The 26428-nt window shown below is 44.5% G+C and overlaps 2 protein-coding genes across 4 annotated transcripts in view; one reads left to right on the plus strand and one right to left on the minus strand.

Annotated features, from left to right (window-relative positions):
* Positions 1-4703: 4703 nt before the first annotated feature.
* hm13 (histocompatibility (minor) 13) lies at positions 4704-22925 on the minus strand. 2 transcript variants are annotated; one of them, XM_079849438.1, is made up of 12 exons: positions 22383-22925; positions 17221-17319; positions 13801-13883; positions 13602-13690; positions 13439-13524; positions 12429-12554; positions 12291-12348; positions 11338-11421; positions 11209-11245; positions 11017-11119; positions 10847-10932; positions 4704-5489 (listed from the first exon to the last, which is right to left on the minus strand). In XM_079849438.1, exons 1-12 carry the CDS (start codon positions 22572-22574, stop codon positions 5420-5422), a joined length of 1113 nt encoding a protein of 370 aa, XP_079705564.1. In that variant the 5' UTR covers positions 22575-22925; the 3' UTR covers positions 4704-5419. The 2 variants fall into 2 exon arrangements, with proteins under 2 accessions (XP_079705564.1, XP_079705563.1); XM_079849437.1 differs by lacking the exon at positions 4704-5489 and adding an exon at positions 6149-6327 and having other exon boundaries at positions 22383-22784.
* Positions 22926-25948: 3023 nt separating this feature from the next.
* The window catches only part of iqsec1a (IQ motif and Sec7 domain ArfGEF 1a), a 134071-nt gene continuing 133591 nt past the window's right edge, over positions 25949-26428 (plus strand). Inside the window, exon 1 of one of the 2 annotated variants that reach the window (XM_079850251.1) lies at positions 25949-26428. This exon is cut by the window's right edge and continues 120 nt beyond it. In XM_079850251.1, coding sequence (XP_079706377.1) covers positions 26358-26428 — 71 coding nt within the window. In that variant the 5' untranslated portion in view covers positions 25949-26357. The other variant, XM_079850253.1, reaches the window with a different exon arrangement.

A 26428-nucleotide genomic window follows, 5' to 3' on the forward strand; every position in this document is an offset into this window, starting at 1 on the left:
TTGAGCAGCGAGAGCTTAGCCCCTGTATAAGTGGCCATGTTGAGCAGCGAGAGCTTAGCCCCTGTATAAGAGGCCATGTTGAGCAGCGAGAGCTTAGCCCCTGTATAAGTGGCCATGTTGAGCAGCGAGAGCTTAGCCCCTGTATAAGTGGCCATGTTGGGCAGCGAGAGCTTAGCCCCTGTATAAGAGGCCATGTTGAGCAGCGAGAGCTTAGCCCCTGTATATGTGGCCATGTTGAGCAGCGAGAGCTTAGCCCCTGTATAAGTGGCCATGTTGAGCAGCGAGAGCTTAGCCCCTGTATAAGAGGCCATGTTGAGCAGCGAGAGCTTAGCCCCTGTATAAGTGGCCATGTTGAGCAGCGAGAGCTTAGTCCCTGTATATGTGGGCATGTTGAGCAGCGAGAGCTTAGCCCCTGTATAAGAGGCCATGTTGAGCAGCGAGAGCTTAGCCCCTGTATAAGAGGCCATGTTGAGCAGCGAGAGCTTAGCCCCTGTATAAGAGGTCATGTTGAGCAGCGAGAGCTTAGCCCCTGTATAAGAGGCCATGTTGAGCAGCGAGAGCTTAGCCCCTGTATAATAGGCCATGTTGAGCAGCGAGAGCTTAGCCCCTGTATAAGAGGCCATGTTGAGCAGCGAGAGCTTAGCCCCTGTATAAGAGGCCATGTTGAGCAGCGAGAGCTTAGCCCCTGTATAAGTGGCCATGTATAAGTGGCCATGTTGAGCAGCGAGAGCTTAGCCCCTGTATAAGTGGCCATGTTGAGCAGCGAGAGCTTAGCCCCTGTATAAGAGGCCATGTTGAGCAGCGAGAGCTTAGTCCCTGTATAAGAGGCCATGTTGAGCAGCGAGAGCTTAGCCCCTGTATAAGAGGCCATGTTGAGCAGCGAGAGCTTAGCCCCTGTTTAAGAGGCCATGTTGAGCAGCGAGAGCTTAGCCCCTGTATATGTGGCCATGTTAGCCCCTGTATAAGAGGCCATGTTGAGCGGCGAGAACTTAGCCCCTGTATAAGTGGCCATGTTGAGCGGCGAGAGCTTAGCCCCTGTTTAAGAGGCCATGTTGAGCAGCGAGAGCTTAGCCCCTGTATAAGAGGCCATGTTGAGCAGCGAGAGCTTAGCCCCTGTATAAGAGGTCATGTTGAGCAGCGAGAGCTTAGCCCCTGTATAAGAGGCCATGTTGAGCAGCGAGAGCTTAGCCCCTGTATAAGAGGCCATGTTGAGCAGCGAGAGCTTAGCCCCTGTATAAGAGGCCATGTTGAGCAGCGAGAGCTTAGCCCCTGTATAAGAGGCCATGTTGAGCAGCGAGAGCTTAGCCCCTGTATAAGTGGCCATGTATAAGTGGCCATGTTGAGCAGCGAGAGCTTAGCCCCTGTATAAGTGGCCATGTTGAGCAGCGAGAGCTTAGCCCCTGTATAAGAGGCCATGTTGAGCAGCGAGAGCTTAGCCCCTGTATAAGAGGTCATGTTGAGCAGCGAGAGCTTAGCCCCTGTATAAGAGGCCATGTTGAGCAGCGAGAGCTTAGCCCCTGTATAAGAGGCCATGTTGAGCAGCGAGAGCTTAGCCCCTGTATAAGAGGCCATGTTGAGCAGCGAGAGCTTAGCCCCTGTATAAGTGGCCATGTTGAGCAGCGAGAGCTTAGTCCCTGTATATGTGGGCATGTTGAGCAGCGAGAGCTTAGCCCCTGTATAAGAGGCCATGTTGAGCAGCGAGAGCTTAGCCCCTGTATAAGAGGCCATGTTGAGCAGCGAGAGCTTAGCCCCTGTATAAGAGGTCATGTTGAGCAGCGAGAGCTTAGCCCCTGTATAAGAGGCCATGTTGAGCAGCGAGAGCTTAGCCCCTGTATAATAGGCCATGTTGAGCAGCGAGAGCTTAGCCCCTGTATAAGAGGCCATGTTGAGCAGCGAGAGCTTAGCCCCTGTATAAGAGGCCATGTTGAGCAGCGAGAGCTTAGCCCCTGTATAAGTGGCCATGTATAAGTGGCCATGTTGAGCAGCGAGAGCTTAGCCCCTGTATAAGTGGCCATGTTGAGCAGCGAGAGCTTAGCCCCTGTATAAGAGGCCATGTTGAGCAGCGAGAGCTTAGTCCCTGTATAAGAGGCCATGTTGAGCAGCGAGAGCTTAGCCCCTGTATAAGAGGCCATGTTGAGCAGCGAGAGCTTAGCCCCTGTTTAAGAGGCCATGTTGAGCAGCGAGAGCTTAGCCCCTGTATATGTGGCCATGTTAGCCCCTGTATAAGAGGCCATGTTGAGCGGCGAGAGCTTAGCCCCTGTATAAGTGGCCATGTTGAGCGGCGAGAGCTTAGCCCCTGTTTAAGAGGCCATGTTGAGCAGCGAGAGCTTAGCCCCTGTATAAGAGGCCATGTTGAGCAGCGAGAGCTTAGCCCCTGTATAAGAGGTCATGTTGAGCAGCGAGAGCTTAGCCCCTGTATAAGAGGCCATGTTGAGCAGCGAGAGCTTAGCCCCTGTATAAGAGGCCATGTTGAGCAGCGAGAGCTTAGCCCCTGTATAAGAGGCCATGTTGAGCAGCGAGAGCTTAGCCCCTGTATAAGAGGCCATGTTGAGCAGCGAGAGCTTAGCCCCTGTATAAGTGGCCATGTATAAGTGGCCATGTTGAGCAGCGAGAGCTTAGCCCCTGTATAAGTGGCCATGTTGAGCAGCGAGAGCTTAGCCCCTGTATAAGAGGCCATGTTGAGCAGCGAGAGCTTAGCCCCTGTATAAGAGGTCATGTTGAGCAGCGAGAGCTTAGCCCCTGTATAAGAGGCCATGTTGAGCAGCGAGAGCTTAGCCCCTGTATAAGAGGCCATGTTGAGCAGCGAGAGCTTAGTCCCTGTATAAGAGGCCATGTTGAGCAGCGAGAGCTTAGCCCCTGTATAAGAGGCCATGTTGAGCAGCGAGAGCTTAGCCCCTGTATAAGTGGCCATGTTGAGCAGCGAGAGCTTAGCCCCTGTATAAGTGGCCATGTTGAGCAGCGAGAGCTTAGTCCCTGTATAAGAGGCCATGTTGAGCAGCGAGAGCTTAGCCCCTGTATAAGAGGCCATGTTGAGCAGCGAGAGCTTAGCCCCTGTTTAAGAGGCCATGTTGAACAGCGAGAGCTTAGCCCCTGTTTAAGAGGCCATGTTGAACAGCGAGAGCTTAGCCCCTGTATAAGAGGCCATGTTGAGCAGCGAGAGCTTAGCCCTGAGTCCGGCAGCAGAGGAACACAAGAACCCGCTGTATGAACAGCACATGTAGAAACCCCTGCTGAACTGGTGTTGATTAAGTGGATGACAGCAGGGTTTCTAGCGTTAGCACATGGGCTTCTTTGTGTAGGAGCTTGGACTGGAGCAGACCGACACGATTTTGCAATGTGGTTCAGCTTTTGACAGCGTCGACATGTTTGTCCCTGTGCCGGAGAGTCCAGGGCACGTGATGAGTGTCTAGTGGAGCAACAATTCCCCATCGGAGCAGAACTTGAGGGTTTGCGTATGTCCGCACTGGAAGATGTATCTGCCTCGGCCCCGCGAAATTAGTGCATTCGAATTAATACTCAATTACCAAACAAAGTCTGTGTTGTTTGTTTTGCAGTGACAACATTGTAATAGATTGTAATGTCTGTGTAAAATCCTTATTCCTTAAAATTCCTGTCTTCAGGCAAGGCCACTGTGGAACAGTGTTGGCACTCCTCATGTCAAGGTAACGCATGTCATGATGTGTCTAGCTTGAACTAAAGCATGCAGTTTTCATAAAGGAAGCTGATTTGCATTACGCTTCTAGATTTCGAACCCCCGGTTTCACAGACGAGGCTCAGGTCCAGATATCACTGCAGTTCTGAAACGAAGTGTCCGGTGAGTGGCGCTAAAAGCTTAATGCTCCATCACGTTTTAATAACGTACACCTACACTAACCCCTAAACTTCCCAGATAGAGTTAACAATAGCAAACGTGACAAAAATGCAATCATAACCATGAAATTTCAGCTTGTCTTTTATCATAACCCGTCTTTCGCCCTCTGCAGTCAAGTACAGTCATGCTCCAGCTGAGCTAAAGCTCAACACATCAGTCAAACTGAACTAATGGAGCTGGTTGTAGTGATGCAAACTACAAAATGTACTCATTTACAAATCATGCAGTTTGGTAAAAAGTGTTTTGAGGTCATAACATAATATTGTGCAAGGAGCCACATGAAAACATCTATTAATCTACAAGTGAAAATGATTCAAAGTGCTTGCTGTTTTACTGCCTCTAGTGTTCGCTATATGCACATCATGTGAGAGAGTAAAATAATACATCTAATGTGTAATAACGATTATTTTCATTCTTAGACAAAGCAAGAACAAACATAAAATGCATGTGCACAGTTCAGTTGAATAATGATGTTGGCCCTCTTTAACTTGTTGCTGTTTATCTGTCAATCATATGAGTGTGGAAGTTGCGTTCATTACAATTTCATTAATAATGAAAGTTAAAGACCCTCGATCATGTCACACAGAGAAGTGTTCAGTGTCAGTAGATGTGAAGATCAGCTGGTTTTGGATGAGCTGGGCAGTAGACGCACTGATGATGACGATGATAATGCCTAACACCGCAAAAAGGTTGTGTATTACACAATATTTAACACCGCAGGGTTGTTCTCATATTGTTTACAAAACTTTATAGGCATATGTCAATGTATATGTATAGGTTATATAATTTATATATAGAGTAAATAAGAGTATTGAAACAAACACTGGTGATGTGCTTTTCTACAGTGGTAAACACCACAGTTTAATGCAAATAAAAGTTATATTGAGGAAGAAATGCTCCTCACATAAGCTTAAACTTTGACACTTTTACATTGAGGAAATAAAGAATACACAAGAGGAGACTGTAAAACGATGGTGACCAAGCCAAGCATGAGGTGTAGAAACACACACGACTGGGACAGAGAAAACTAAACTCAACACCCGCACACCACATCCATAAAAATACTTTCACTTCCTAGAGAGATATTTGGTCCCACTTTTGTTTACACTTGTATAAAGTAAAAATATTTCATCCAGAATGCTTTGTCCCATCATTTCACAAAAGATGGACAATTACTTAAATTTCACAAACTGAATCCCTTACGAGATCGCAGAGTAAAAGCCAAAAAACAGAAAGCCGCTACACAGGAACAGGTACCAGACTTCAGATGTTTAATAAATCTGCATAGTAATCTGACATTACATGCAGGAAGTCAAACATCTACCCTATTCAAATACTGCATAATAACTAAAACATTTTGAAAGCAAATAAAGCATAATTTCATATTTGAATGCTGAAGGCAATGACACAAGGGACGATGGAGAAACACAGGCACTGAAAGCTGCGGTACGTCATTAAAAGAGTGGAGAAGTGCCGTGAGCGGCTCAAAACACCAGCGTTTGCCGAACGACCACGTCACCATGATGAACAAATGATTGTTTTCCACTTTTATTTGTCTTTATCAGATTCTGTCACGTCCTCTTTCGATGACGCCTCCTCTGGTGAAGACTCTTCATACCTGCAGGAGACACGAGAGAAGAGTTAAACAAGCTGTTAAATCTGGGCTGATCTGTCCCTGTTATTCCCTGAGATTATTGATATTAATAAAGGATCATCTGCTGTAGTGGACATGAGTGACAGATGTGCGCCCACACGACTAGAAACACACAAACACAAGTCCTGGGACAGCTTGAAACGCTCCCTGAAGACAGAACTACAGGTAAAATGAGTTAAACACAGCAAACACAGAAGACTTCTGGGATATGAACTGTAATGTGTTAGCAGTGAGACTAGTGAACTAAGTTCTGTGAATTTATGTTTATTTGTCCGTGTCATTACATCATTTAGTTACAATTTGGAAGAAATATTGAAAAATGATATTTTATTCATATGCTATGCCCTCTGTAGAGGACAACAGGACTCAAAAAAAAAAAAAAAAGACAAATAAGTAAAATGAATGGTATTCTTTTTTTAAATCAATAAATTTTTAGGTTTCAGGATTTTATATACCAAAGTTTGTATAAAGATGATTATGAAGTTATGAAAGATATAACAGAATGATTTGATATACCATTTTGCTTTATGTAATGTGTGTGTAAAGCGGCCACAAGTGTGTTCTGCAGCTGTGAGTGAGCATGAGGATGCCGACAGGACAGGCGAGGAGAGGCACTGAGCGGATACCTGCGTGAGGACCGCAGCGCTACATGTGTGTGTGTGTGTGTCTGCGCCGGCGGGGGGAGCAGGAGCACGGGCCGGGCCGCTGCATGGACTCAGCCAGACTCGACGGGGAGCCCGACACCGTGGGGAAGTGTGTGAGCCGAGGGGTGTGCGGCAAAACCTCCTCTGAAGACTCATAGCTGCGGGCCAGAGGACCGGACCAGAGAGGAGAGGAGGAGGAGGAGGAGGAGGAGGAGGAGGAGGAGGAGAGGAAGAGGAGGAAGAAGAAGAAGAAGAAGAAGAAGAAGAAGGTCTGTAAGTGGCCTTATCACAGCAAGAAGTCCAGTGCAAAACCTGACAAAACAATCGGTCTAGGCTGCTTCCTTCAGTGACCCTCACAGGAGAGCAGGACGTCTGCAGCCTGATGATGATGATGACGATGATGATGATGATGATGACGACGAAGATGACGACGACGACACTGGCCATCTACTGGCCCAGCCCTCATCTACTCTCTGCATCTCTCACACTCCTCACACAAACTCTACCAGCACACAGCGCCAGCATCACGCCAGCACTGGCTTCAGGTGCGAGAGAGAAGCATGTGTGTGTTGTGTGTGTGCATGAGTGTGTGTGACGGTCACTCTACACCAGTGTTGGGAGTAACGCAATACAAAAGTAATGCATTACAGTAACATATTACTTTTTGCTGTAACAAAGTAGTGTAAGGCATTACTAATCAATTTTCAGTAATATTTTACTTGTTACATGTTCAGTAACGCTTGCGTTACAACACACTTTTAGCCCAAATTTTAATTGTTAAAAAAAAAAACGTGGGGAAAAAACCCCAGCAAGACGCGAGACATTAACGAATGAAAAATGCAAGTTAGTTATGACCTGTTCGTGGTCAGTCAATAGCCGTGTGTGGTGTTTGTAAATAACGACTAAATGACAGCTTCTGATATATTTGTATGGCGATTTATCTCATTCATCTCCCTCTTGCTGGTGTACCTTTGTATTGTGTGACATAGTCCAGTGACGGCGTGTTTAGGGCAGGTTTTACAGGAGTGCCGCGAGGCATGATTTCGGTCTCTGTGCTCGCGCTGGCCAGTGGAAGAGCGGATAATGGGAGAATATGGTAGAAGACGACTGTACATTCGCGAGATGGGCGTATGCGCATTACTCAGTTTGTTCTGTGATTTCTCTCTAACCAATTAGTCTATGTTTAGGTGGTGTTTTTCATCATGTTTTTGATGCGGTGGTGACGCGTTCATGTAAAATGTAAGGGTGGCGCTGCCAATAAAGCACCTAAAAGCTGTCACAAAGAACCGGCAAAAGTTGTGATTATGAATATGTCAAATATAGCAAGGATCGACAACATTTTAATTGTTTATTAATAAACAAGTGTTTTCTGTGTCAGTGTCGGCTGCAAAGATGAAGTTGACGATGCTGACTCGCGATCTTCAGTAGTGAACGCGCCAGAGAGAAATGCACACTTCATACGGATTACATAAGCAGAGAGCAGTCTGTTTTCTTTCGTTTTGAATTGTTCTGTTTAAAAGTAGACATGTCTGTGAGGCAAGTAGGCGCTGAGTTTCGGTTCATTTATGAGACACGCTCCAGTTCACGCGCCGGTGCCTCCGTGTGCTGATTATCTCGTCTACTATATTTATTTATTAAATCCAGGCAATTGGTTGATGAAACAGATTAAAATTGAGACACAATTAATACAAAACGAAATTCACTTTAAAGAAAGGCTTTATGTAAGGCTGTTTGAGGTCTATGTGAAAGTAAAGCAGTCTTTTAGTGCCGCTTTCAGTATATATATATATTATGTTCTGTGGAGAGCCGACCCTTCTTCATCCGGTGGGTATATTACTTTTGGTTTGCGCAGTGTAATTCACAGAATTACTAAAAAATATTTTGCTACCTAAAAGTTAAAGATTTTTTGTCACACATGTCTATTTCCCTCATATTAAATATAAAACGCATATGTAGACTGATATTTTTCTAATGTCTGGACTCCTTTATTAAGGGAGTAGCATGGATGTATAAACAGATGTTTCAATATGAGAATTTATATTTCAAGTTTTTACTGCAAATGTCACGTCCATCACGCTGGAATTGCCCAAATTTAAAGAATTTATCCTCAACTATTTTTGTGGTGTAGGTCTATGTATTTTATAATGTTAACTTCACATAATACTAATAGTAATTTAAAGATGTGGTAGCATTGGATCTGGATGGGAAGGATAACTCTGGGACTGGGAATCGTTACAGCCCTAGTCATTTTAGAATGTTGTTCTACTTCTGTAGTTGTTTTGGTGAAAGTAACTCAAAAGTAATACAGGAGTAATGTAACGCATTACAATTCTGAGACAGTAATATTGTAAGGTAAAGAATTACTTTTAAATAACAGTAACAAGTATTGTACACTCACCTAAAGGATTATTAGGAACACCATACTAATACTGTGTTTGACCCCCTTTCGCCTTCAGAACTGCCTTAATTCTACGTGGCATTGATTCAACAAGGTGCTGAAAGCATTCTTTAGAAATGTTGGCCCATATTGATAGGATAGCATCTTGCAGTTGATGGAGATTTGTGGGATGCACATGCAGGGCACGAAGCTCCCATTCCACCACATCCCAAAGATGCTCTATTGGGTTGAGATCTGGTGACTGTGGGGGCCATTTTAGTACAGTGAACTCATTGTCATGTTCAAGAAACCAATTTGAAATGATTCGAGCTTTGTGACATGGTGCATTATCCTGCTGGAAGTAGCCATCAGAGGATGGGTACATGGTGGTCATAAAGGGATGGACATGGTCAGAAACAATGCTCAGGTAGGCCGTGGCATTTAAACGATGCCCAATTGGCACTAAGGGGCCTAAAGTGTGTCAAGAAAACATCCCCCACACCATTACACCACCACCACCAGCCTGCACAGTGGTAACAAGGCATGATGGATCCATGTTCTCATTCTGTTTACGCCAAATTCTGACTCTACCATCTGAATGTCTCAACAGAAATCGAGACTCATCAGACCAGGCAACATTTTTCCAGTCTTCAACTGTCCAATTTTGGTGAGCTCGTGCAAATTGTAGCCTCTTTTTCCTATTTGTAGTGGAGATGAGTGGTACCCGGTGGGGTCTTCTGCTGTTGTAGCCCATCCGCCTCAAGGTTGTGCGTGTTGTGGCTTCACAAATGCTTTGCTGCATACCTCGGTTGTAACGAGTGGTTATTTCAGTCAAAGTTGCTCTTCTATCAGCTTGAATCAGTCGGCCCATTCTCCTCTGACCTCTAGCATCAACAAGGCATTTTCGCCCACAGGATTGCCGCATACTGGATGTTTTTCCCTTTTCACACCATTCTTTGTAAACCCTAGAAATGGTTGTGCGTGAAAATCCCAGTAACTGAGCAGATTGTGAAATACTCAGACCGGCCCGTCTGGCACCAACAACCATGCCACGCTCAAAATTGCTTAAAGGGATACTTCACCTCTGGAAAGATGAATGTGTATTTAAAATAGGTCATTTATGTAGAAGAAATGTGAAGAAATTTTTTAATTTGGAGCTTTCTAGCCTGAGAAAAGCCAGAAAATGTATTTTTGGCTCAGGTGGATGAAAGACAACAACTCCCAGAATGCACTTGCTTCGCTGCCCTAGGAGGCCACGCCTACTGGTAAGAGAGCGCAGTTTAAAACAAGGTTAGGCTACCAGTGAGTCTCCGTGACGAGTCTGCCTGGGATTTCGGGATCGCCCAAAATGTCCGGGATTCGGCTTTTGCGTTCTACAGTCGCCATTCATCACGTTTACTGTGGCGAGCAGGACGAGGCTGACGGCCGCGGGAGAACGGCGCGAGGCCGGTGGCGTCATTACTGAGACGCGCCGGTCTCGCAAAGGAGGAGCGGGAATTTTCTTAGCAATGTTAAAACGCACATCAACCGATCACTTGTTTAGCGTTCATGTAAACACTACATTCAGATTCACCGATCGGAATGAATTCAGTTAGATTGAAACTAGAGGTGTGCATGTAAACAATGAATGGCGACCGCAGAAAGCAAAAGCCGAATCCCGGACATTTTGAACGGCCTCGCTCGCCGGACAAGTCTGGGAAAAGGAGGATGGTAACCCCTACTTACTCAGCTTTCTCCTACTACTCAGCTTTCTCCACAGAACAAGAGCCTGCTAGCTTAGCTTCCAAAGAAAGACGGCTGACACTGTGTACATTCTGTGAGTGAGATCCCACCCTGTATGGGCGGGCTGAAAACATGCGGGACAGCTCCTCCTACTGGCTGTAGTCTTTAGCCTCAGGACAGAAAATCCTCCGATGACGCAAAATGATGATTTTTGCGTCATCGGAGGATTTTTTCCAGACAAAAAATAGATAAATCTCTTGTCTCAGGGGGATATGAGGGTGGAAAGCATGGTAATTCGAAAATACTACATGTTTTCTACTAATACAAAGCTTAATGCTAAATCCTGAAGTATCCCTTTAAATCACCTTTCTTTCCCATTCTGACATTCAGTTTGGAGTTCATGAGATTGTCTTGACCAGGACCACACCCCTTAATGCATTGAAGCAACTGCCATGTGATTGGTTGATTAGATAATTGCATTAATGAGAAATTGAACAGGTGTTCCTAATAACCCTTTAGGTGAGTGTATAATGTATTACAGTTTGGAAGTAACTTGCACAACACTGCTCTACACACACCTGAACATCTCGGTCAGTTCTCCCTTCAGCAGAGCCACCAGCACGGGGAAGCCCACACACGCCGGCACCAGGTACAGCAGAGCAGGCTGGGAAACACAGCAGGACAGCACACATTCAGTGCCAGCTGGGGGTCATTGCTCAGACGAAGGACAACTATGATGCGTTTTTACCTGCGCGTGTTTAAAGGTGTGCATGACGAATATGGTGAGGCCCAGGCCGAAGATGTAAGCCAGGAAGCTGGTGTAGAAGTACGTTCTGGTGTTCTTCTTCAAACTGAGAGAGGACGACAAGATGATGACGAGAGCATGACAATCAGATCTGCAAGCGGCCGAAACCAGACCAAACCAAGCCGAGGACTTTACCTGACATCAAAGCGCAGGAGCAGAGCGATGAAGATTCCTGACGGGAGCAATCACAGAGATGATGAGCGTTTCACATCGACACACACGTCTGAATCTCACGAGTCTCGGAAGTCTGAATCTCATATTTACCCGGAATGACGATGTCCCCCAGTCCCAGCATGGCGAAGTTACTGGCTCCCAAACCTCTCTCCAGCAGATCTTGTGGGAACACCACTGGAAGCAACAGAAGAGAACAGGGGAATCTGGGAATCTGTACACTCCTCCCGACAGAACAAACTCATGACTTGTTTCAGTCATTTGTGATGACTGGATAAAGATCTGAAGACTAATGGAATTTATAGCTAATGGAATATGTTATAGTAGCTATTATACGCTGTAATTTTAAAGGTTGTATCAGCGATTTCAGGCCCAAACATAAATGATCACCTTCATCTAATCTTTCCTAACGATCCGCTAGCTGCCCGCCCCATAAGCATGCCGTCAAACACCGCGTCTCTGTAGGCAGCCTATGCGCTGAGATCTGCACAAAAACAGCTGCGCTCACCAACCACTCAAAACCAAAACAAATAGTGTTCCAACCAATCACTGACAGGGGCGGGTGTTGTGAGGTTTTGCGCTCGTGCACGGCTGCCTATGACGGCTGCACGCGAAGTCGGAGAACACGAGCACAAAACCTCACAACACCCGCCCCTGTCCGTGATTGGAATGTGATCATTTATGTTTGGGCCTTTTTTGGGCCTGAAATCGCTGATCGAACCTTTAAATTTCGCAGGCCTGGAAATCAATTCCTTGATTTTCCCAGAACCCTGTTTTAAAAAAATATTAATTATTATAGAGTAAAATGAGGGAACTGGTTATTACTTTATGCTAAACACTATGTAAAATGTAATTGCATATAATAATACTACACATTACATCCGCACACTCAACCAGTGCAGCTGCTTTAGACGATTCTTTATGCGAAATGGAGATATTGAATGTGTACCATTCACAGACACACACGAGTGTACAGTGTGAGCGTGCAGTGTGAGCGTACAGTGTTAGCTTGCAGAGTGAGCGTGAGGGGTCATGGACATACTCACACTTAATCGGGGCTTCGAAGGACTTGGCCACAGTCACCATCACGTTGGTGCCAAACACCTAAAGCAAATGGAGGACGGAGTTATGAGACAGTCACGTACTGTACGGAACATGAGCGCGCTAAACCAGAACCCTCTTACCCAGAACACGTCGTAGACGAACAGTCCCCCCAGCAGGATACAGCCCGTGCTGACGTTATTGAGGTGGAGCAGCTCCACCCCGTTCAGGGCAAACGCCAGGCCAAACAGGTTATTGGCCACCCAGTGCTGTCAGGACACACACACACACACACGTCACACACAGAGCCTCATGCACTCGCTGCAAAACTCAGCAATACATTTGAGCTTAATCATGTACGTGACATCCAAACATGAACTCAAACCAGAAAAACAGAGAAACAAAGAAAAAAAAAACCCAGCTATTTTACATTGTAATAATATTTCACAACATAATAGGGGCAGCACTCTGATTGGTTAACTATAAAGCCTAAAAGACAAATACTCAATACAGGGGAATTTTCCTGCCTTTAAATAGAGTAAATCCCCCAGTGGGAGCAAGCGGTGCGAGCGTGATAACGCTACATCATGCGGAGACTCTCGAGCAGAGCTTTGGTAGAGTGAGGGACAGAACAACAATTACGATATTACTGTAGAAGTTATATATCGCCTGCTCACAGATGTGTGTGTCTCACTCTGCCATCTAAAAATCATCAATGTTTGTTTCAACAGGATCCTAAACACTGATTCACATACACACACACACACACACACACAGTTACTGGCTCCATGCATCAGTAGTGTAGTATTAACAGTATCAATACTGTGTTTGTAAAGATCAGTGATCAACACCGCTGCTTCCCCCGGGAACCGCTGGAATTAATTAATAAATTCAGAGAAATAGCGCCCGTCCCTGTCCCAGTCAATGACGGAATATCCACGTTATGCCTGGTTTCCGCTCGTACCGCCACAGTAACCACGGCGACAGACGTCTATCTGCGTGCTCACACTGTTGCGGTTTCGTTCAAACATTATGGACCATTGCAAGCAGACTCTGGGACAAAAGGAGAACTGAAACGATGATCTACATCGGCGTGGCGTTTTGGAGAGGCGAGACACAGTTTCTCTATGAAACACACACTGGTGTCCTGTACCTTCTTGAGGACGTACCACACCCCGACCACAGCGCTCACACACAGGCAGATCAGGTCCTTGGTGTCGAACTCATAGTTGAGGATCTCTGAGGAGAAAACAGGCTTCAGACGATCTGCAGAGCTTCAGCATCACTCACACACACACACACACACACACACTCACCCTCTCTGCTGTCTCCTGAGCCCTGTGTGAACAGCAGCTGGTACTGCTTGTTTGGCACGTTTGCTGGGAAAACTCTGCACATAAAGGGACTGGGACAACAACACCAACAGTCAACCTCCTAAACCACCTCATATTATCACAGCATTACATGTGTGTGTGTGTGTGTGTGTGTGTGTGTGTGTGTGTGTGTGTGTCATACCTCATCGTGTGAGACAGTGCTAATATTCCCAGCACAAAGAAATACATGGAGAGCAGCAGGTTAATGTACTCTTGAGAGAAAATCTGCAGGACAAAAGTAAAACAATCCTTCAAAAACAGACAGACACACACCGTCAGACACACACCGTCAGACACACACCGTCAGACACACACCGTCAGACACACACCGTCAGACACACACCGTCAGACACACACCGTCAGACACACACCGTCAGACACACACCGTCAGACACACACCGTCAGACACACACCGTCAGACACACACCCACCGTCAGACACACACCCACAGTCAGACACCCACAGTCAGACACCCACAGTCAGACACCCACAGTCAGACACCCACAGTCAGACACCCACAGTCAGACACCCACAGTCAGACACACACAGTCAGTCACACACAGTCAGTCAGACACAGTCAGTCAGACACACACAGTCAGACACACACCCACAGTCAGACACCCACAGTCAGACACCCACAGTCAGACACCCACAGTCAGACACCCACAGTCAGACACCCACAGTCAGACACCCACAGTCAGACACCCACAGTCAGACACCCACAGTCAGTCAGACACAGTCAGTCAGACACACACAGTCAGACACACACCCACAGTCAGACACCCACAGTCAGACACCAACAGTCAGACACCCACAGTCAGACACACAGTCAGTCAGACACAGTCAGTCAGACACACACAGTCAGACACACACCCACAGTCAGACACCCACAGTCAGACACCCACAGTCAGACACACACAGTCAGTCAGACACAGTCAGTCAGACACAGTCAGTCAGACACAGTCAGTCAGACACACACCCACAGTCAGACACACACCCACAGTCAGACAGACACCCACAGTCAGACACCCACAGTCAGACAGACACCCACAGTCAGACACCCACAGTCAGACACCCACAGTCAGACACCCACAGTCAGACACCCACAGTCAGACACACACAGTCAGACACACACAGTCAGACACACACAGTCAGACACACACAGTCAGACACACACAGTCAGACACACACAGTCAGACACCCACAGTCAGACACCCACAGTCAGACACACAGTCAGTCAGACACACAGTCAGTCAGACACACACAGTCAGACACACACAGTCAGACACACACAGTCAGACACACACAGTCAGACACCCACAGTCAGACACCCACAGTCAGACACCCACAGTCAGACACCCACAGTCAGACACCCACAGTCAGACACCCACACACAGTCAGACACACACAGTCAGTCAGACACAGTCAGTCAGACACCCACAGTCAGACACACACCCACAGTCAGACACCCACAGTCAGACACCCACAGTCAGACACACACAGTCAGACACACACAGTCAGACACACACAGTCAGACACACACAGTCAGACACACACAGTCAGACACACAGTCAGACACACAGTCAGACACACAGTCAGACACACAGTCAGACACACACCCACAGTCAGACACACACCCAGTCAGACACACACAGTCAGACACACACAGTCAGACACACACCCACAGTCAGACACACACCCACAGTCAGACCCACAGTCAGACACACACCCACAGTCAGACACACACCCACAGTCAGACACACACCCACAGTCAGACACACACCCACAGTCAGACACACACAGTCAGACACACACAGTCAGACACACACCCACAGTCAGACACACACCCACAGTCAGACACACACCCACAGTCAGACACACACCCACAGTCAGTCAGACACCCACAGTCAGACACACACAGTCAGACACACACCCACAGTCAGACACACACCCACAGTCAGACACACACCCACAGTCAGACACACACCCACAGTCAGACACACACCCACAGTCAGACACACACCCACAGTCAGACACCCACCCACAGTCAGACACCCACAGTCAGACACCCACCCACAGTCAGACACCCACAGTCAGACACACACCCACAGTCAGACCCACAGTCAGACCCACAGTCAGACCCACAGTCAGACCCACAGTCAGACCCACAGTCAGACCCACAGTCAGACCCACAGTCAGACCCACAGTCAGACCCACAGTCAGACACACAGTCAGACACACAGTCAGACACACAGTCAGACACACAGTCAGACACACAGTCAGACACACAGTCAGACACACAGTCAGACACACACCCACAGTCAGTCAGACACCCACAGTCAGTCAGACACCCACAGTCAGTCAGACACCCACAGTCAGACACCCACAGTCAGACACCCACAGTCAGACACCCACAGTCAGACACCCACAGTCAGACACCCACAGTCAGACACCCACAGTCAGACACCCACAGTCAGACACACACAGTCAGACACACACAGTCAGACACACACAGTCAGACACACACAGTCAGACACCCACAGTCAGACACACACACACCCACAGTCAGACACCCACAGTCAGACACCCACAGTCAGACACCCACAGTCAGACACCCACAGTCAGACACCCACAGTCAGACACCCACAGTCAGACACCCACAGTCAGACACCCACAGTCAGACACACACAGTCAGACACACACAGTCAGACACACACAGTCAGACACACACAGTCAGACACACACACACAGTCAGACACACACAGTCAGACACACACAGTCAGACACACACCCACAGTCAGACACCCACAGTCAGACACCCACAGTCAGACACCCACAGTCAGACACCCACAGTCACACACACACAGTCACACACACACAGTCACACACACACAGTCACACACACACAGTCACACACACAGTCACACACACACAGTCACACACACACACACTCAGACACACACAGTCAGACACACACACACCCACAGTCAGACACCCACAGTCAGACACCCACAGTCAGACACCCACAGTCAGACACCCACAGTCAGACACCCACAGTCAGACACCCACAGTCAGACACCCACAGTCAGACACACACAGTCAGACACACACAGTCAGACACACACAGTCAGACACACACAGTCAGACACACACCCACAGTCAGACACACACCCACAGTCAGACACCCACAGTCAGACACCCACAGTCAGACACCCACAGTCAGACACCCACAGTCAGACACCCACAGTCAGACACCCACAGTCACACACACACAGTCACACACACACAGTCACACACACACAGTCACACACACACAGTCACACACACACACACACTCAGACACACACACACTCAGACACACACACACTCAGACACACACACACTCAGACACACACACACTCAGACACACACACACTCAGACACACACACACACTCAGACACACACACACTCAGACACACACACACTCAGACACACACACACTCAGACACACACACACTCAGACACACACACACTCAGACACACACACACTCAGACACACACACACTCAGACACACACGTCACCTTGAAGAACAGGTAGAGGCCGAAGAGAGTGCAGCTGGCGATGATGGGGAAGCGAGCGGCGTCTCTGCTCGTGATGGTCTCAGGCATATCTGAAGCATTCTGACACACACACACACACACAGAGAGAGATCCTGTCAGGGTCACAACATATACACACCGTCTACTTTGTGCAATAAACCTATTATTTCATTTACGAAGACTACATTCACACCGTCAGTCCACATGCGCCTCCGCTCTAAATGATTGGGCTGTGTGAGATGCGCCTCGACTGAGCCGGACAGTTCTCTCTGCTCGCGGTGGATCACATGTAGACGCGACTCACACTCGTGTGCTGGGTGGCATTTATGTGCTGTTGCTTTTAAATGAAAATAAATATGACGAAGACACCAAAAGTACTTGTTATAATTCCATTCCAAAGACGTGTTTACCATCATTTTTACTTTAATACAGACATGTTTTTATATTTATTTTTAGAAATATGACAATCACAGAACCCATAGAGAGATCACACTGACAGAGAGTTTGGGAATATTCACACATAAAACATCATATCAGACATTTTTCAACACGTCACACTCGGATGGTCCATCATGATGATGGGCCGGAAATCCAATCGATCATTCCTCGACCTCAAGCATGGCTTATTTGACACATCCCACTAGTAGCCTAATATTAGCCACTTTACATCTCCGCTCACTCACACGTTAACCTAGATAACTGTGTGCTATTATTAGGCGCATGTCTAATTTATATTTTAAAGGCCCAGGTTCAGTTTTTCTCTGTAATGTAGAACAATGTTACATATAATATTCTTTCTCAACCCTGAAACAAACCATTTTCCAATGCCACTCCCCCCGTGGCCTATACTGTATATTTAAGTAATTAAATTAATATCATGCAAGTAGACTAGGGAAATCTAGTCCGGGGTGACCCTAACACACACACACACACACACACACACACACACACACACACACACACACACACACACAGTGTCTATCCCAGCACACAGCATGGTTTTGGATGTATGGTAAGTTCTGTCGCTAATATATATATCATTAAAGCAATTATTTTTAGATTCAGTGTTAAAATAGTTATTCTTATCAGGGTCTTGCCTTCTGCAACTTGCTTTTTTTTTTAACACTTCTGCAACTTGCTTTTCAGTTTTCAGTTGAATGCACAGTACATTGTAGCTCCTCCCATCGAATAAATGGCAATAAGCTCTGCGCTCTGTTACTTCTGACAAACTCAAAAGTCAGCTAGAAAAATAAACTCTAGTGAGGAGCATTTTGCTAAATGATTACGCACTATTACATATTACATTTTCATAATATTTAATCCATCATGTTTCTGACAGCCACAATTTAAACGTTTATATTTTAAAAAAACAGTAGAAACAGAATAATGCCATTAAAAATGTATTATAACATTATTAGTATAAAAACTTATGAGAACCAATGAGGTTCATTCTCGTGTTACGCAGCACGTTTGAGCTTCAGCAAGAACCAATGGAAAATTGACTAAACCGCTTAATTCATATGGCTTAGTATTACTATCTCTATGATCTTTTTGAAGCGTCAAAGTGTCAGTTGCGTAGCTGTCAATGGAGAGTACAGAACTGGTCTGAAGATGAACGAAAGTCTAAAGGGTTTGGAACGACATGAGGGTGGGTAATTAATGGCAGAATTTTCATTTTTGGGTGAACTAACCCCAAATAGAGATGCACCAATCGATCGGCCTGAGACAGGAATCGGACTATTTTCCGCATGATTGGCCCGGACTGGTAACCGGCTGGTCAGTCTCATGTCTTACCGATTCCGCACTGGACCATTTTGTTGCCAGAATTAACTCAAAAAGACAACATTAGTGGCTTACTGCACTTAAACGGTCAATGTAGGGCTGCCACTAACGATTATTTTGGTAATCGAGTAATCGGTCCATCATTTTGATGATTAATCGGATAATTTTTTTTGTGGTAAAAAAATAGACCTAAGGCGAACAATAGCCTTTAAAATGACTTAAAATACATATAATAATGAGGCAATTATAATTGGTTCAAATAAAGCATCAAAAGCAAGTAATCTTATGGTTTTATTGAACAATACTGCTAAAATACAAAATGTAATATACATAAGACTAACAATCAACCTCTGTCCATTACGTTTTATAACAAATGCCTGAAGAGGGCGCCAACGGCCTTGATCAAATCCTTGTTTTTGGCCAAATGACATTTCATTAAAATGTCCACTTAATATTAGGAAATTAGAAATGCTACAGCCACTGTAATTTCTTCAACAAGAACATGTGGACATCAAAACATGCAAACTCAGAGCGAGGGTTTAAAATGTTATTTTGAAATTGCGATGAACAGTTAGCTTATTTAGGAAGCTGTATTGATGTATTCTCCTATGTTGACGCAGGTTTATGAATGATTTACCTAACCAATCTGTTGAAATGGCACACATTGCATTCCCAGATGAACGTTATAAGAAGTCCAAACTCACGGCATGCAGAGATGGAGTTTGAGACGCGCTCCACACATGTAAATGACAACAATGCAACACGAAACGCGTCAGACTTTATATGCTTCACCAAATGCATGTTATTATAAAAAAGACACACATGACCTGCACACATGTAATTCATTTAAGAGCACATAGCCTATTCAACTCACGGTGCATATATTTGTTTAATGTAATCGCAGTCTTTGTGAATTCACATGTTATTGCTATGTTATGATTTTTAAATGGTTTTAATATATATCGTGTAGCCAGAAAACGCAGTAATAATGCAGGTCATAGATTCTCGTCAATGGAATACACCACTTCCGGTATTTGCCGGCTACTCAACACGGGTAAATCATTCAAGGATATTTAAAAATTGAGTACATGAATTTAAGAGGAATCATAACAGCCCTAGGTCAAATACACACACAATTAGAATTTGTCTTGGCAAGTATTCAGTTAAACACAGTCATTTTTGGAACCTAATTAGTTGAGAAAGATAACATGTTGTGTTACAGTATTGTAAGACTGGAGAAACTGGAAGAACTGGAAGAGAGGGCTACTCTCTGAGAAAACAAAGGAAATTAACATTTGAACTCTCTTGCGATATTATCATCCTCATTCAAGACAATATCACACTTGAGTTGATCACCTCCCAATTTACACATCATTCCCTTCACCCATCCCAACCTGAATTCACCCAAAGATCTATATGGTTTAATGTGAACAATTATCATACAGTACTATACATGTTTGATATCATTTGAAATGTCTCAGTGCGACTGGTACAAAGGTCTCATTCCCACAGAAGTAAACCAGAAAGCTAATAAGGTGTGGAGAGTTTAGAGATATATCTTGTTAACTGCGGTGGGTGTGCCCCCATGTAAATCAACTTCTGTCCCCAGTAAGTCTGGGACGGTGATTAATGCCAATTCCCACTGTGAACTCATGTTTACGTCTGAAGAGGTTTCTGCCTTGGTCTGAGTGTTTAGGGAGATGCTGAAGAGGCTCGGGGCGATTTGTAGCTCAGATTAGCCCGTGATGCTGAGAGTGGCCGAGACTCTCTTTCTGATGTCAGGTTCGCATCTTTTCTCTTTATTCCAGAGCATTTGATGTTTTGTATTTATTATCTTTGAACTGGTTATGTAATTGGCATTTACCTGACATAATAAATTGTTACATTTGATTTTATTCCGACTGACTCTGAAATTGCTTTCCCAAGTAGATTAAACGGACTTGTACGTTCCCGCAAGTTTTGCGTCAGATTAATGACGACTAATATTTGGCATTAAAGTGTACGTGTTTTGCAAAGACAATAAGTGAATTTCCGTTTAGGGCAGCAAAAGTGCTGCTAGACCAATCAAAATCTGGGTGTGTCTTACCTCTGTTTTAATTTACGACCGATGTGACCGATCTCAGGTATAGACAATTACCTCTGTTTGGTGACCAAAACTGATGAGCTTGTGAACGTGAGACCAGCGTTAAAAACAGAAAACGTGAGGACCTCTTAGCGATATAGTTTCCTAATCTGGAACGGGTAAAATATCCTTAAAGAGTTAAAAAGAATATATCAAACATTTGCTCACTTTTAATGATGCTCAGATATAATTAAAACCTTTTTCATTTATGGAGTCAGATGAAATAACGAGGTAATACATATGAGAAAATGCATTTCATTTAATCTTGTTGTGTTGCGTAAAAGGAAAGACAGTAACGGAGACTGCCATTTGGACCGATAAACGGGCTTACAGTATATTAGATCTGTATATTAGATCAGTATACTGGATAAGCTCTTAAAGTGACAACAGTCTAATATTCCTGATGCTGTCTGTCATGTTAATCAAAGAACAAAAGAGAAAATCACTATCTGCTCTTGACTGAATAACTTTTGTAACTAATTTTAAGCATTAATCTGTATTTAATTTTTCCAATGAAGGCTATCCAGTGTTATTTTACATTTGATTACTTAATTTCTGTAGTATTTCTTACCCGAATATACTGCATAGTACCCAAAAAGTTAAAGCCGTGTTTATTTCATATCTCTCTATATTCTATTGCATTTATTTGTGCTCGTTTATTTGTTCTTATTATCTGTCTTTTTACCTTTTTATGAAAAAGAAAATTGAATTGAAGAAAAGTAGATCAATAAAAAATTTTTGAAAGAAAATAGAAATCTGCACAAATAGTTATAGGCAGATCACACTTAAAAAAAAAATCAAAAATCGGAATCGGTCAAGAAAATTGCAATCGGTGCATCTCTAACTTAAGATGTGAGAGCTGCAGCAGAAAGTGGAGTCAGTTCTCATAGTCTGAATATGGCTTCAAAAGGATCACAATAATCATACAGGTTTGGATGAAACGACATAATTACACTAGTAAGTAAATAACACAATTTCCAGTAAGCACATAAGGCATCAGTGGATGCGATTATGAATGTGAAACACATCATGTACTGGGTGACATATGGCACTGTAACAGGCCTGTAAATCATCAGCATCATTTAACAGCAGCACCCCTGACTCTCCACACGACCCGAGCGCACTAAACTCATGTCTACATCAGCTCATGTTGATAGTGTACAGATTTAAACAGTCATGTGGCTTTTCCACGATCTGTCTCAGACACCATCTGACAGGGATAGGGTCTCAGTAACGTTACCTTGCCTTTGGAGCAGCCCACGGAGCGCAGGGCCCCGAAGAAGATGGGCAGCAGGGCCATGAGCAGCAGACTCCCGTACGCCAGAGCGGTGCCCTCGGCGCTGGACACGAACCGGCCCGCGGTCCCGTTCACCGCGTCGGAGCCGTTACTGGACCCGTCCGGCCCCGGCGCGCTCTGCTCCACATCAGCCATGATCTGCGCCTTCAGAGACCCTAGATATCAGTCTGCGCTGAGAGTCAACTACTGAGTGTGTGTGTCTCACAGCTGAGAGTGTGTGTCTCACAACTGAGTGTGTTTCTCATTGATATCCGCTCGACTCGCTTAAGGCCACGTTTCCTAACTCAGCCCGGTGAAGTGTCTGCGTTCTTCTCCGTTCACTCACTCACACACACTCACACACTCACTGACACCCGATGGAGCGGAGGAAGAAGTGCTGCTGCTGCGGTGTCATTGCGTCTCATTTCTCGGTTCCTTCCCTCGAGTCTCAGTGCGCTTCTCTAACGAAGGCTGAACCCTAGTGAGTCTGTTGCCTTGTCCAAATACACACACTTGCGGTCTTTGCACTTGACCACTTGTCTACTTGTATGACGTATTTCTCCCAAGTGTTCAAGTAGGCGTAAAGACAGCAAGTGTGTGTAGAACTTTTGATTACTCAATGGGACACACACTTATAGTCTTGCAAAAAAATGCAAGTGTTTACAGAGCTTTATTTATTATATGTTCATACTTTGCATTTTAAAATAATCTTCTACAGGTCTGTTCAGTAGTCGCTATGAAACAGAAGACACACATTTACAATTGTGGTGCTTGTAATTAAGTGATAGAAACAGTTGCAAATGTAAGCCTACACACACCACACACTCATCTCTGAACCAATAAAATGTGCAACACTTTACGTGCACTTTATGTGCAACACTCAACATTTTACTACCAAATTATATATGTATCTAATTAATTTAGATTACAGTGGAATGTTTTCCTCGACATCTCGCGTTTTGGGGCACATCATGAGTTCCCGAACATGATGCATGATGGGATACGCTTAGCCTCGAATACCGATGGGTTTAGTGTGCATTAAGAGCACTGCACTGCGCTCTCAAGTGGCCAAGAACACAATGTGTGTATGTGGACACGGCATGTGTGTTTTTATGAGGCTTCAAGGCTCGAGTCAGGGCACTATTGGTTTCCTATGACCCTATGGGTTACTATTTTTCTTCTTCCTCTTCCTCTTCTTCTTCCGGCATTTTGAATTTTTTGAGAAACTCCTCCTCGGCCACTGGTCGGATCTTCACCCATTTTTGCACACAGCAGCTTTAGGAACTTTGCTAGAAAAAAAAGTAGAATTTGAACAACTAAAAATCCTGTTAATGCCTTAACCTGCTCTAATAATGAGCACAACTCCTATATGGATGCCAGCAGCCATTTCCTGCGTCAGAATCCTGTCAAATCTGAACGGTATGAAAATGGATATATTTGTAAAACAAGTATACCATTTTTTTCTGAAAGATGACCAAATTAAAGATTAACCATCCTGATCCTGACAGTATTTTCCTCAGAGGCTCTTTAGGCTTGTGATTGGTGGAAACTCAACACATCACTCACTCCTGAAGGAGATGAAGGACTCTCATGCTTCTGAATCATGAGAAACTGAGTCTGTCAGGAGAAGCAGGAGCTGATCTGACACTGCTAGATCTCTGAACATGAGCGACACTGATGACCGACGCCGGACTTCATCACAGAGTCACATCAGTGAACGCCAGCTTGTCTTTTACAGTTTAACCTGCCCGTATGTCAGAGCAGTTTAATAGAGTCATTTTTAAGATGTAATATGTAGAAATCCATTTGTTGATGTTTTAAGGTTTATTCATTTAATGTTGTCAGCTGTCAAATTTATTTTAGTAGGCCTACCTGTAGATAAACATGTATAATGTCTTATTTTAAAACTTAGCCTATTGTTGAAAAGTGTCTGCTAATGAATACATTTAAATGTATTAAAATGACTCTGAAAGGTCAAAGTTGGTTTACTGTCATTTTCACTTCATAAACAATAGAAAAGCCTAACAGCTTGCACAGCAATACTTTAATATTCTACAATATCCTCTGACATGTCCACGCGAGCTCTCAGTGCTTCAGCGGTGACCTCTGCTCCTGGAACGCCTTACACAAGTGTTTCGGCCACTGTGGGTCTGTGCATCATCAGATGAAGAGGGAGATATTTCAGAGAAACAGTATTGGAAATACTAAAAATACTGCCATATATTTTATTGGGCCGTTGAGGCATTGATATACAAAAAATCCATTTATTTACCCAATAAGACGCGACTGCGTTCCAGACTGCTTGGATTTTGGTTTCTCCCACCTCGTTCGACCTGTGAACTCGGAGTAAATTTAAAAAAATTATATTTTTTTATTGAACAAATTGTATTATTTATTTTATATTTATTTAAATTTATACATTGTTACTACAAAAATGAAAGATCACTGAACTTACTTAAGCTGGACTGTGACGCTATTTTCTCCTGGAAACAAGCTCTATTGCATTATTTTCCTGTTATCTCAGTAAAGCTGCTTCGAAACACTCTGTGTTGTAAAAAGTGCTATAGAAATAAATGTGACTTGACTTGACTAAATTTACTCTTTATGTATAAAATATTTAGCCAAGAACAAAATAAGATTGAATAAATAAATAAAAATACAATAAAAAAAAAAAATAAAACCAAGAATAACATTATTTATATTTCAGTGAGATATGAGGAACTAAACCCCAGAAGAATACTCAAAACGTGTCTCAGAGATTCTTAGACATGTTCAATGACATCCGAATACAAATGAGGAAAACAAGTAAAGAAAAGAAAAGAACACAAAGGTAAGATATTAATCTATCAGCATTGTTCAAATTAAAGTCCTTACAAACTGAAGTCGTTCTTATTTACTGAAGATGTGATTGTATTAAGATACATTTTAAACTCTTTCAAAAAAATGGTTTGTTGTTGGTAAACTTACATTTATGGACATAAAATTAGCAAAGAAGATAGATTAAATTTATAACAAAGAAAGCATTATTTTTAGTAGGGTCAGGATCAAAGTATCCAATGTCTTTTAAAGTTATGGACATATCTTTGCTGGATATTATCTTTAATAAATGTGTCAATATTTTCCCAAAGTTGTTCAGTATAGAAGCATGGCCAGAATAAATGATTCAGTTTCTGTGTGTGGCTTCTTGGCCAAACGAGCGTCGTGTATCTCTATCAGCTTTAGTGAAGTATAAAGTAGCCTATAAAGGTGAAAAACTATAGGCTATAAAGTGCTCATCATTCGACGTCACTTTAGTCCTGCTTCCAATGAGCATGAGCGTAAAAACAAACTTTAACATTAGACATTACAATGATGCCTTCGTGCTTGCTTTTCGTCAGCAGTTTTAAAGCGATTTTATGTTGCTTTTACTCTATTTTTGCTATCATTGACACACAGAAACACGATCTGCTCCCGTTGTGTCGCGGCGACATCATGTGGCGAACACGTGAACGCGCATGTGAAGGTGGACTCTCTGGAATGGGACATTAATGTGGGATTTATCCTCGTCTGATCTCCAAATGAATGGAACTGCAGCACTGCAAGCGTGACGCGTCCTTCACGCAATCGTGACGTGGACAACTAGTCGACCAATCAAAGCCTTTGTTTACGCGTGCGGCGGGTTTATTTGCAGTGTTGACAGCAGCGTTGTTGCGTCGCGTCGCGTCGCATGCGGTTTAATCAGGGTGAAACTGCGTCACCACTGAAGTGCATTCTGGTGTAAGGCCAGGGGATTTAATATTCTCTTCTGAACCACTGACTCCTTCCCGAACTGTGATTATGAAACTATATTAATTTCAGCTTTAGTGAGACGCAGAGTGTTTGACACGAGCATGTCTGAGCGCGGGACGCGTGCGTCTCTCTCACGCGGGACTCCGGGCGGTGCGGGAGAGTGAGGCGGCGATGGCCGAGACTCCGGCGAGCGCTGCGGGCTTCCTGAAGGAGCTCAACGCGATCATCCAGAGCCAGCAAGC

Source organism: Squalius cephalus, assembly GCF_949319135.1.
Source record: "Squalius cephalus genome assembly, chromosome: 18".
In the NCBI taxonomy this organism is placed as follows: Eukaryota; Metazoa; Chordata; class Actinopteri; order Cypriniformes; family Leuciscidae; genus Squalius; species Squalius cephalus.

Bases quoted from the DNA above. Each gene is read 5' to 3' on its own strand.
- hm13 (XM_079849437.1), bottom strand. From the start codon at position 22,574: ATGGCTGATGTGGAGCAGAGCGCGCCGGGGCCGGACGGGTCCAGTAAC. The intron at 13,884-17,220 runs GTGACGTGTGTG...TTTGTCCTGCAG, and splicing joins GCCTCTACCTGTTCTTCAAG to ATTTTCTCTCAAGAGTACAT. The intron at 12,349-12,428 runs GTAAGAGGGTTC...CATTTGCTTTAG, and splicing joins TCGTCTACGACGTGTTCTGG to GTGTTTGGCACCAACGTGAT.